This window comes from Podarcis muralis, chromosome 2, assembly GCF_964188315.1.
Source record: "Podarcis muralis chromosome 2, rPodMur119.hap1.1, whole genome shotgun sequence".
Taxonomy (NCBI): Eukaryota; Metazoa; Chordata; class Lepidosauria; order Squamata; family Lacertidae; genus Podarcis; species Podarcis muralis.
In genome coordinates, this window is record NC_135656.1 from 45,168,500 (window position 1) to 45,181,018 (window position 12,519).

Below are 12,519 nucleotides of genomic sequence, written 5' to 3' on the forward strand. Positions count from 1 at the left end.
AAAAAGAGACAAACCAAAGAAAGTCTGTGATAAAAACTATTTTTTAAAAAAATCATCCTCATGAATGCATAGCCAGTATTGATTATTTTTGTCATTGGTCTCTTTCCAGTTGATATTAATATTATTGAAACTCATTCACTTTCTTAGACATTTGGAATTAAGAGTTTTCTCTCTCTTTTTAGCACTAGATGCAAGTTCCCACTTCAAAATGTAAAAGACATTAGAATGGCTGCACAGTTAATGAAAATACGATAAACGCAATTCTCCATTTCTTTTCTTGGAAGTCATTAAATAATTTTGCATGCAGTCACCTCCACACATTTTCTAATACAGAAACGGAGCGTGGACAAAAGCTGGGAGCATTAGTAGTAGCTCCTGGAATGGGAGTGTGCATAATTCAGATGTAAAATAGGAAACACATTTCTGCTGCTTGAAGAGAAAGCCATTATATGCTTTGCCTGGCGGCAATAAGGGGATTCAGGTGACTTAATCCACATTGTAAAAGAATATGTATCTGTGGTGTGTGTGTGTGTGTGTGTGTGTGTAGATTACATGGGTGCATAGGCATAGGCAAACTTGGCCCTCCAGATGTTTTGGGACTACAATTCCCATCATCCCTAGCTAACAGGAGCAGTGGTCAGAGATGATGGGAGTTGTAGTCCCAAAACAGCTGGAGGGCCAAGTTTGCCTATGCCTGGGGCTAACCCTGCCCTCACTGCCAAATGCTTGGCAGCCATGCCCTCACTATCCATGCGTCTAGAAGGCTTTTATGTGCATAGCAGCATTCGTGTGTAAGACTCCTCATAGAATGTTCTAATTTGCCCCTTTAGCATGGAAGAACTGTACATGCTTACATCAGTACACACTGAGAGCCAGTGTGGTGCAGTGGTTAGGAGCGGTAGACTCGTAATCTGGTGAACCAGGTTAGCGTCCCCGCTCCTCCACATGCAGCTGCTGGGTGACCTTGGGCTAGTCACACTTCTCTGAAGCCTCTCAGCCCCACCCACCTCACAGGGTGTCTGTTGTGGGGGAGGAAGGGAAAGGAGATTGTGAGCCGCTTTGAGACTCCTTAGGGGATAAAGCGGGATATCAAATCCAAACTCTTCTTCTGACCCACTCCAAATCTCCCAATGCATGGATGCTGAGGCTGCTGGTTCTACTTGCAGCACTGGCTGGGCTAGCCTAAGGAGCCACACATCCCCCCTCACACATTTCTTCATGGTTTCTCTAGTTGTCCCCTAATGATTGCTCTTTCCTCTTAGAAGGCATATTTTTCTTTTCCTTTTTCCTCAGCTGGGATCGAAGGGCACATGGCTGTTGCATCCTTCTCAAGCCGTCCTGCCAGCCCCGAGCTCCTTTGCAATGTTAGGAATACTTCCAGCCCAACAAATCCTTCAGATCAGATCCCAGCCTCACAGGGCTGGCAGGGTGGTGTGAGCAGAGCCCCCCAGAAAAATGTGCCTGGGAACAGCACCCCGGCAGTTCCCCCACATGCTGTTCCCTTGAATAAGACAAGTCCTGCCCTCGGGCTTATGAGCTAAAACATATGGCATGAAGGGAAATGAAATTGGAAGGGAGGAGTTAAAACAAAAACTCAGGCGCTGTTTCTTTGTTAAAGTGTGCTTGTAGTGAGCAGCTGGAATGGAAACAATTCAAGGGGAGGAGCAGCCAACAGTTGCTGGCCTTGATGGAGAGGACTTGGAATTCAGTTCTCTTCAGTAGGCTGATGGAATGTTTGCTGACAGATTCCAGTTGAGGGAGGAGCCTGATGGAGCAATGAGGTCACATGAGATAAGGATTGTAAGGTACTTAGCACACTAAAAGAAGTACAGAAATGCTAGCTACTTGATCTTACACGTAGAAGGATGCTTTGTGTCACAAACCAGGCCTAAACTGAAGGCCTATAATGCAAGACCTGTGCTGTTTCACCCTCCCTCCCTTATACAGTCTTACCTTGGTTCTCGAACAGAATCCATTCTGGAAGTCCGTTCGATTTCCAAAAATGTTTGAAAACTGAGGAGTGGTTTCCGGTTGGCTGCAGGAGCTTCCTGCACTCAATCGGAAGCCACGTCAGATGTTTGGCTTCCAAAAAAAGTTCACAAACCAGAGCACTTACTTCTGGGTTCACGGCGTTCGGGAGCCAAAACATTTGAGTCACAAGGCATTTGAGAACCAAGGTACGACTGTAGTCTCTTTTAACCACTTGTCTTTTGTTTCTATCTGCATTAAGTTTATGTGAGCTATAACCACTTTTAACTATTTGCTTTTATCCTTCTCCTCTTTTATTCACATGTTTGTATCTTATGCTGGTCTGCGACCGTAATAAAATTTGTTGCTGTTGCTGTTGTTATCTTAGACTGGCTCTAAGGTCACCTTTTAGTATCTGCATGTGGTGGAGATTTATACACTGCTTTTTATTTTAAATCCAATGTTCATAGCCTGAATTTTAGATTGCATGCTACCATTGCATCTCTCTTGCCTGAATGTATGTTGCAAAAATACAATATCTAGATTAACTAGTGTGTGGTGGTGGTTGTTTTCACTGTTGGTTCAAGCATCTTCTTGCAATTTTATTTTGCTACATAACGAAACTCCCTCTAGCTTATATTGGAGTTTGTAAACTGAATGTATGTTTCCCCACCATATTGTACTAAACATAAATCACAGTCTAGTACTTGCAGTATGTACGTAATACTTACTCCCTGCTAAGTATGGCATACAAATTTGCTCTGATAGCTTCTGTAGTTGTCCTCTAACAATCAATAGAGCAACAGATTAATTGATCTTACCTCTCAGAATGCATACATTTTTTCGTTACTTTTTCCTCACCAGTGACTTATGCAGTGCTTTGAGGCATCAATACATTCTTCTGTAGGGTGGCTACTTATACATAACCAGAAAAGAGGTGCATCACCAAAAAATAAATGACTAATTTATATGTATAGATGCAGAATTAAGTAAAAATGCATCTCACCATAGTTACCAGGTGACCTGTGTTGGCCAAGTGCTGCAAACTGTTGTTGGGCAACTTCAAGTCTCCTCATGCTTTTTCTTATGGTTCTATATCTTTAAAGTGGACCTTGGACCGGACACATCCACTCTATTTTTCTGCCCAAAGTGGAACAACAAATGGTACTCCCCACTCTTAGTCAAAGCTGGCCAAGTTATTTTGGCACCTGAGGCAGAAAATCCCACAAGCACCTGTCCCTGAGAGTAAAAATATAACAATGATACATCTAACAGTTTTTTTGCTCTTGGTGACACCCTAAAGTGGCTTTCTGAGCTGGGTTCCTCACTCTGCATAATGGTAGGGCTAGTCTTGTTACACCAGTCAAAGCAGGATCTGCTGTGGACCTGCCAAGACATTCTTGCTCCCTTCCCTGGAAGTGTTGTGGTGGAAGACACTTCATCTGCCAAGCTTCAACAGATAATTCCCTGGGTACCAGCAGAACTAAAAAGCACGTGCCCTTTCTTGACCTTGAACGAAGGTTTGCAAAGGCATCTTGCATGAGCCCTCATTTACTGATGAAAAGGAACCAGCAGCCCCTGGTTTTTCCCAACTTCCCCATGCCAGATGGTGGCTGTGGTTCAGGATCACTATTTCCTATTCTGAACACTAACCCAGACCTTCAAGACTTAAATTACAACCCCAGTAGACTTTTCACTGCTGAATTTACATAGAGGTAACATAGTCCTTCTAGGGCATTGCCACTTCACAATGGTTAAAAATGCCCCCAAGTTACAATTTACAGCTTTATTTCTGTACAGAAAAACTCTAAATATGTCTCAAGAAAATAAACTGACTGTTGTACATAGGCTGTTTGCATGGTAACATGATGGGATGCATGTAGTGCCATAGGTTCAGTGCCAAGGACTGGGGCAAAAAATACCCCAAGAAATCTGTAGATTTTGTTTTACCACCGGAATGTGTTGTTTGTTTTTGTCTTATGTTACTAGACTCCCCCCCCCAAAAAAAAAACCTGACCCAGGGAAACAAAAAATATTTTTTAAAAAATGCCCTTGGGTGGCGCTGTGGGTTAAACCACAGAGCCTACTAGGACTTGCCGATCAGAAGGTCGGTGGTTCGAATCCCCACGACGGGGTGAGCTCCCGTTGCTTGGTCCCAGCTCCTGCCAACCTAGCAATTCAACCTAGCTCCGGCGGGAAGGTAAACGGTGTTTCCGTGCGCTGCTCTGGTTCGCCAGAAGCAGCTTAGTAATGCTGGCCACATGAGCCAGAAGCTGTACGCCGGCTCCCTCGGCCAATAAAGTGAGATGAGCGCCGCAACCCCAGAGTCGGCCACGACTGGACCTAACGGTCAGGGGTCCCTTTACCTTTACCTTTACCCATAACAACATTTTTGAAGTTTGTAAAAGGGTTTCTCCCCCAATGAGGAATATAAAAAAATCATAGTAAAGAGAAGAGATTTATTAACCAGACCTACTACTTTGTTGGATTGTGGCCTTGGTCTCCCAGGGCTATTGTTGATGTTTCATTAAAAAAAGGTATAGGACCTCTGACAGTTAAGTCCAGTTGTGAATGACTCTGGGGTTGCGGCGCTCATCTCACTTTACTGGCTGAGGGAGCTGATGTTTGTTTGCAGACAGTTTTTCTCGGTCATGTAGCCAGCATGACTAAGCTGCTTCTGGCAATGCCAGAGCAGCACACGAAAACGCCATTTACCTTCCCACTGGAGCGGTACCTATTTATCTACTTGCGCTTTGATGTGCTTTTGAACTGCTAGGTTGGCAGGAGCAGGGACCGAGTGACGGGAGCTCACCCCGTCACGGGGATTCGAACTGCTGACCTTCTGATCAGCAAGCCCTAGGCTCAGTGGTGTAGACCACAGCACCACCCACGTCCCTTGATGTTTCAGTAGCTTATATCAAATAATTGATATTTCTCCTGCATTTTACAATTCTGCCAACCTTTCATATCTAATGAGATATGAGGCTGTCCTGTCCTGCATTTGGAACTGGGAAGGATTGGACTAGATTGACTATATTTTTCTAACCTTTTTCTGAGAACTAACGAAGCATGGAACTTTTATTTGCTTCAATTAAATAAATATTGTGAAGAAACAAAAAGGAAGGAAAAAATATCTGATTAAACTGTGTGACAATTCCTCCATTTGTGGAGCTAAACTCTTATTTAATGCAGGATCAGAACTAGAAGAGGCTGGAAGTACACAAACTCTGCATAGCAAAGAAGAGGAGACACAAAATTGCACAGGCGTAGCGAAATAATATGCAGAGGCAGCAGAGGTGAAGGGAACATGTAGCTGATAGGGGCCTTTAGAGGAAAAGTTCAAATAAAAATTGGAGTAGGTCTCTTGCTGTGCCTTGAGTAAACAAATTGAAATTCTGTTTGACGCAGTCCAGCAAAATAAAAGCAAGCCGATCAGTAAGCTTTATGTGTGAACAGGTTCCATTTTTTAAAAAAAGAATTGTACCTTTCATCAAGATTTAACAAACTATTCATATAATTCTTTATCAGTCAGGATAAAGAGCATTGCAAACATTTCTAGGAACCTAAGTCTGCATCACTGCAAAGAAAATGGATGTTGACTTATCCTTCCCAAATGTCCAGACATGATTCCACCTTAATTGGCATTTTTCCTGGTCAGTTATATACATTGCTAATACTAGCTGAAATTCAAGCAACTACTGCACAGTTGTACCTCTGGTTATGAACTTAATTCGTTCCAGAGGTCTGTTCTTAACCTGAAACTGTTCTTAACCTGAGGTACCACTTTTGCTAATGGGGCCTCCTGCTGCCGCTGCACCGCTGCCACGTGATTTCTGTTCTCATTCTGAAGCAAAGTTCTTAACCCGAGGTACTACTTCTGGGTTAGCAGAGTCTGTAACCCAAAGTGTTTGTAACCCGAGGTACCACTGTATTACGTTATGGTAATGTAATAGCACCCATGTCAGCTCTTGCCTAGTAAAGCACATTTCTCACTCAGATGGCACAAAGCCACTTAACGTGCCATTCATTCCCTTTTTAGTGTCAGCTGAACCTTGCAAGTGGAGGAGGAGAAGGACTCCACCCATGCACATTCTGTTCTCTTAAGCAAAGAGTACAAGTTGTAGCTGCAACTTTAATGGTGCCAGCTCTAGATTAAACAGATACATACAATTTACTATAAGCCATATGTTAACATTCATGTGGCGCTGCATGCCTTCTTAAAAAAGACACGCCTTCCATTGTCTCTCGAGACAGACGGATGCCAGCGTCCTTCTAAAAAAAGATTAGGCATTGTTGCATTGAGGCTTTTGCTAAAGCATGAAGCTTTAGTAAAGGAGGTGCTTATTGGACTGGTGATGTTGTTGCTTTTGATGATGATGTGGTGATGAGGATGAGGATGACTGGTGCTGATAATAGTCTAAGTAGGAATTGCCTAGGGCTTTAGGTTAGAAAAGTCTCCCTTCCTTCAGGTCCAATGAGGACAGGATGATCTGCACACAAATCTCTGTGCTGCTAAGCAGAGAAGAATGTTAGGCTTCACTAATGCATCCAGTGTGCAATGCATAGTTTCCCTCATTGAAATCAATGGGTTTAAACATGTATAACTGGAGGAAAAAATGTGACTATGGGCCAACTGATATAGTAATCAATGAAACAGTGGGCAATTGTACTTGCATAGTTTAAAGCTCTTATGCTTTCCATTCCTTGTCTATCTGAGGTTGTCTGGCATTCTCATAAGATCCATAGTCTGCCCACTATAATTTTGACTGTGGGTTTCGTTAGATTTGTTTCATAACTTGGAAAAAACATTCTGAAGGCAGAACAGCCTGTTACTAATAATATGAGCTTAAAGAGTCTTAAGGATATGTGTGGGCTGTAGTCACATAACTCTTATTGGCATAAATGAGACTTTTGCCCAGATAATGCCCTGCACTTGCACATGGAAGTATAATACATTCTCTAAATACTGGACTATTGCTCATCCCTTATTTATACATCGGTTTATAAAATATAATTGCTAGCTTTTGGGTTGACATACCCAAAGGAATGCATAGCTTCTTCCTTCTGTAATTTATTGCCCTGTACATGGATGACAGCGAGCTTGCTTTCTTCAATCACTCTTCCCAGGCCATCCCCCACCTGGATTAGTTTATGTGTGAATTTGGGCTTCCCAGAATACCAGAAGGGAATCTCCCATTAGGAGACGGGATCTTTAAATACTTTCACCCAGTGGCGTAGCGTGGGGGGTGCAGGGGGGGCCGGCCGCACCGGGCGCAACATCTGGGGTTAGGGCAAATCCACAGGTTAGGGGGCGCAAATCCACGGGTTAGGGGGCACAAATTACTTGCCTTGCCCCGGGTGCTGACAACCCACGCTACGCCACTGCTTTCACCATTTGTTAAAGTGCTGTTATAATGCTTGCTTTGGATGTGAGAAGCATTTGTGCTATACCTTTGGTCAGGCATCGCCAAACTCGGCCCTTCAGATGTTTTGGGACTACAACTCCCATCACCCCTGACCACTGGTCCTGTTATCTAGGGATGATGGGAGCTGTAGTCCCAAAACATCTTGGAGGGCCAAGTTTGGGGATGCCTGCCTTTGGTGCTTGTAGGTTATACAAGCCGGAATATTCAGTTCATTTGTATGCACACAGGCTGTAGGGACAATTGACAGAGCTAGCATGACCACAGCAGAAGAGCATTCCAAGCAAGGTTTACACATTTCCAGTTACACCTTTGGCCCTTGCCAACCTGGTATCTTCCAGATGTTTTGGATGACACCTCTCACCAGCCACAGCCATCAAAGACAGCATTATATTGAGACATAGGCACCCTTCAAGCATTCATATTCAGTGTTAAGTAAGCCTGTGAAAGGGACAAGCTAATGCTCTCCCCTGTCACCATTCTCATCACCCTCCATGTGGATTGCAATGTGGGGAACAGGGCTGGTATGCATGGTCCCTTCTTGTGGTGCAGGTATAAAACCTGAATAGGGCTTTTAATTCATAAGCATGAGAGCAGGGTGTTATTTCCAGATTAGATTGCAAATTGCATAGGGGAAAAATCCACTCCAGGGACCGACGAGAACAAGCACTAGTGTACATTGTTGGAGACACCTGTGTATACTTTCTATTAATGTTTTATTTCTGTGGTAACCTTGGTTTGAGACCCTACATTGCCTTGGGCTGTTTTTTGCAGAAAGGAGGCTAATAAATAATTTCTGGAAAAATGTAAGGAGGCTGACAAACTGAAGTGATTTCCTGTACATTTTCTCTGGAGCGCAAATATAGCATTCTGCCGAACCACGTTCAAATGATATGTGGGCTCGAGCTCCAGAGACTGTGTGAGATTTGTCTCCCTGAAATGCAATTAGTTTGTTAGAATTGCAGGCAGCTTCATAAACCTGCTTACATCACCAGTTTAATTGTCCATGCCCTGTTTTTCTGTACATAGAGGAATGCTGTGTAACGCAATGGCAATTAAAAATCCTCATTTTTGAGAGTCAATAAAACAAGGAGGGCTCATTACAAGCTGCGCTTTGGCTGCAAAGGGCCTAAGCAATGGAGCTGGGGAAACATGGCAGTTAATGACAAAGTGGCAACCAAGGGATATCTCAGAGACGGAGCTCAGCATACGTTGCTTGCTAACCAATTTTTAAAGATACACAGTTTTAGTGCGAGATTCTCGGGATTTGTTGTTGTGCAAAATGGAGGGTCGTACAGAGGCACTCTGGGGAATATCCAACACAATATTAGTGTGGCATTTGATTTGCAGTTTTTGAAGTGGTAGTGTACATTGAAGTATTAGTATAATTGTCACTCAATATAGAAATAGTGGTGATGGTTGCACTAGCTGTTGTGCACTATATTCTACTGGTGTAAGTGACCCACTAGATTTAAGCAGGGCACAAGATTCAACATAAGGCTTCTGTTATTGGAATGGCTTCTGCGCTAGTAATGTGACATCATTGGACATCCCCCTCTTTTTATATCTCTCTGCGCAGAGATTCCTTTGGACTCCTCGTGAAAATGACTGATGGTGGCCTTGCTTTAGGCATTAACTACATGATATTTAGAGTCCCAGTATGTTTTCCTTGCATGTTTTTCCCCCTTTCCACAAAGCAGTTTGGGACAGCCTATTTCTGAATGGAAGAAGGGAAGATGTTGCTTAAAAATGTTCCTCTCTAATATCTTATTCCAGCTCAAAATCACCCTCATCCCCAAGCTGCGTTTTCACCTGTGGGAGAAAAGATACAGGGTCACCGTATCTTTCTGCCACTTACCCACTTCTTCAGCTTAGTTTCAGTTATTTTAGTTATGTTTGCTTATTAATATTGTTTTATACAACAGTGTTTCATTTCAGCTGTTAAATTAGTTTAGCTTATTTGGTATTTGTGTACAATGCTGCATAGATTGATTGTTTTGACTGTATGGTTTATACATAAATGTTTTTAATGTGTTTTGAATGGTGATGCTTCTTGTTCATCTGATACCTTGTGAGCCACTTTGGGCACAGGCTTCTGAGGAGAAAGCAGCATACAGTGGTACCTCGGGTTAAGAACTTAATTTGTTCTGGAGGTTGTTTCTTAGCCTGAAACTGTTCTTAACCTGAGGTACCACTTTAGCTAATGTGGCCTCCCGCCGCCACCGCCGCACGATTTCTGTTCTCATCCTGAAGCAAAGTTCTTAACCTGAGGTACTATTTCTGGGTTAGCGGAGTCTGTAACCTGAAGCATCTTAATCTTAATCTCAGGGCCATAGGTTTTAGCCCCATGTTGGGCAAAAGATTGCAGGGGATGGAGTAGTAGATAACCCTTGGGTTCCCTTCCATGATTCTATGATGTGAGAAAAAAACTTTGAGCTGGAGAACGACACCTGGGGAAAGAGATCAGCAGCATCTCTGCCTCTCTTCCATTCATTTGCTGGCCCAGACTGATTTGGGTTTTAATTCCATCCCACCCACAAATAAATACGGAAGAAAAAATATTGGAAATCAGCAGAAACTTCATATGTTGCTGGTTACTTTGTTCTGATCAGATTTGTCTTGTCATTTGTGTAAGTTGCTGCTTACGGACGTTATTGGAATGGCACAGATAGAGCCAAACTCCAAAGAAGCAGCTTCTACATTCTTCAATTATCTTATGAATTTGGCCTTAATTCCTTGCCCCACTTCTGGCAGGGTGGCCCTCTTATCTATCACCAAAAAAGTGGAAATCCACCATCCCCAAAGAGGGACGATTTTGAAGAAAATTTGGATATGTATCTAGATTCAGTTGTAGACATAACTTGTTTAATGTAAATAGAAATAAAATCCATTTCACCATAGTACCTGAACAGCAGGCTGCTCACCTGGACACAGTCTCCCTACTAACTGTTGATTGGCAGTTTCAAGACCTCTGCTCTGTGCTCTTCCTCCTTAGAGTTCTTTATATTCAAACCAGGCTTGGCAAGTGGGCAGCTGTTCAGTATACTTCTTCAAACAGAGGACTTCCTCTAGCTAGTAGCCAGCCTAACATCTGAAGATACCAATTTTATAGGGCTGGGAAGCAGGTTTCCAGCACTATCATTACAGGCAAACCTTCATACGACACCCAAAGGGCTATAAGTGAAGACCCAGGCATTAAAAAATAAAATAAAAAATCATAATAACTTTATCTGAAGAGTGAGCTTCATCCGCAAATCAGGCGTAGTTTAATGGAGTTTCCCATTGCCAAGCCTATGGCGCTTCTTAAACGGTGGCTGTACAAATGCTGTTTCCGCTGCCCCAGCAAAAGCAGATTTATAGCAGCACTTTGCCCTACATTCTGTACGCTTCTGGCTGCATCAATACAGAATCCAGAAAAAGAAAAGAAAAAGGACACCCTTTTTAGTTTTTCACACACCACCCAGAAATGTACATTTTGTAATGATTTAGGGTTGTTGTTTTTTAAAGATAGCATTACTACAGGCCAATTGCTTCCAGCTAAAGCCCATATTTGGTGACTTGCCTTCTGATTTTCAAGTGGGGATCTGCATATATTTCACATAAATGTGTCCTCTTTTTGTGCTCTGTTTTTGTGATTTGGAAGTGAGAAGTCATTGGTAAAGTAATATATTAAGAAATGTAAAGGAATTAGTCTTTCACTCACAGGCAAATTACTATATCTCTTTCAGTTCTCCATCTGTCAAATGGTAATATTATTGGCCATTGTGAAGATGAATGTGCGTCGTAAAGCAGACTAGGGAAGGGACATAGCTCAGTGGTGAAGCACACATGTTACACTTAAAAGGTTTCAGGTTCAATCCCTAGTAGGGCTGGAAAAGACTCGTGATCAAGCCCCAGAGAGTTGCCACCAGTGAAGGAATAGCTGGACCATGGATAGGCATACTAAGGCCTCGGCATACTAAGGCATATCTGGCCCAATCACCTTCTAGATCCGGCCCGCGGATGGTTCAGGAATCAGTGTGTTTTTACATAAGTAGAATGTGTCCTTTTATTTAACATCCATCTCTAGGTTATTTGTAGGGCCTGCCTGATGTATTTACGGTACATGAGTAGAATGTGTGCTTTTATTTAAAATGCATCTCTGGGTTATTTGTGGGGCATAGGAATTCATTCATTTTTTTCCCCTTCAAAATATAGTCTGGCCCCCCACAAGGTCTGAGGGACAGTGGCCCGGCGCCCTGCTGAAAAAGTTTGCTGTCCCCTGAGCTGGACCAATGTGGCACACGGCTGCTTCCTATGTTCCACTTTGGGCAAATAATCATATTTAATACTGAACTTCCCAGCAGGCTTAATGTAGAATAGTACAACAAGCTAATGTTAACATGATTTGGGTGTAAATATAACTTATAGTAAGATAATTCTAAGACAAAGGCTGTGCCATACATCTTTCTGTTCATGCACACTAATGTTTAGGTGATACACTGCCTTTAAAAACTTTTTTTTCTTTAAATCTGAACCAATAGAAGTAATGGATACCTTTGAAAGATGCATTAAGTTAGAAGAGAGAAAATGTCTATTCAGCTATCTTGGCATTCTCAGTAAATTGAGCTGTAAACATCAGTCTGTAAATGGTGTTCCCTCGTTCATTTCTTTCTGTAAAGCCATTTCAGTGTTTTGTGCAGAACTGTCATTATTTAAAAGGGGCCTAAATCTAGTCTTGATGGTTTCTAATGGAGCTGTCTATGAATGTAATTGCTGTGTTCAGCTGTTATATGACTCCAGTGCTTTCTTCCCTTTCTTTTTCAAACAGTTCTAGCCAAAAGAGTGATGACGATTATGAAGATTATACAACCAACAAAACCTGGGTTTTGACTCCCAAAGTTCATGAAAGTGATGTTACCCTTATTTTAAATGGCCTGCTGGAGGGATATGATAACAAACTAAGGCCAGATATAGGAGGTGAGGGTATTTTCCTTCATTTGTTAATAGCAGTGAGTTGGAAGGGGAAGTGATGATGATCACTTAACAAAGCGGAAATGACAATAAAGAAAATATAATATACTTAGCTGCTGACAATTAGTGTTTCCATTAAAGAATCTGTAACCAAAGCTTTCTGAAACAAGTGTTT

The 12,519-nt window shown here is 42.4% G+C and overlaps 1 protein-coding gene across 2 annotated transcripts in view; it reads left to right on the forward strand.

Annotated features, from left to right (window-relative positions):
* The window catches only part of GABRG2 (gamma-aminobutyric acid type A receptor subunit gamma2), a 61,507-nt gene that overhangs the window by 13,481 nt on the left and 35,507 nt on the right, over positions 1-12,519 (forward strand). For both annotated transcript variants that reach the window (XM_028717423.2, XM_028717424.2), the window contains exon 2: positions 12,202-12,350. In XM_028717423.2, coding sequence (XP_028573256.1) covers positions 12,202-12,350 — 149 coding nt within the window. The remainder of the gene's footprint in view (positions 1-12,201; positions 12,351-12,519) is intronic.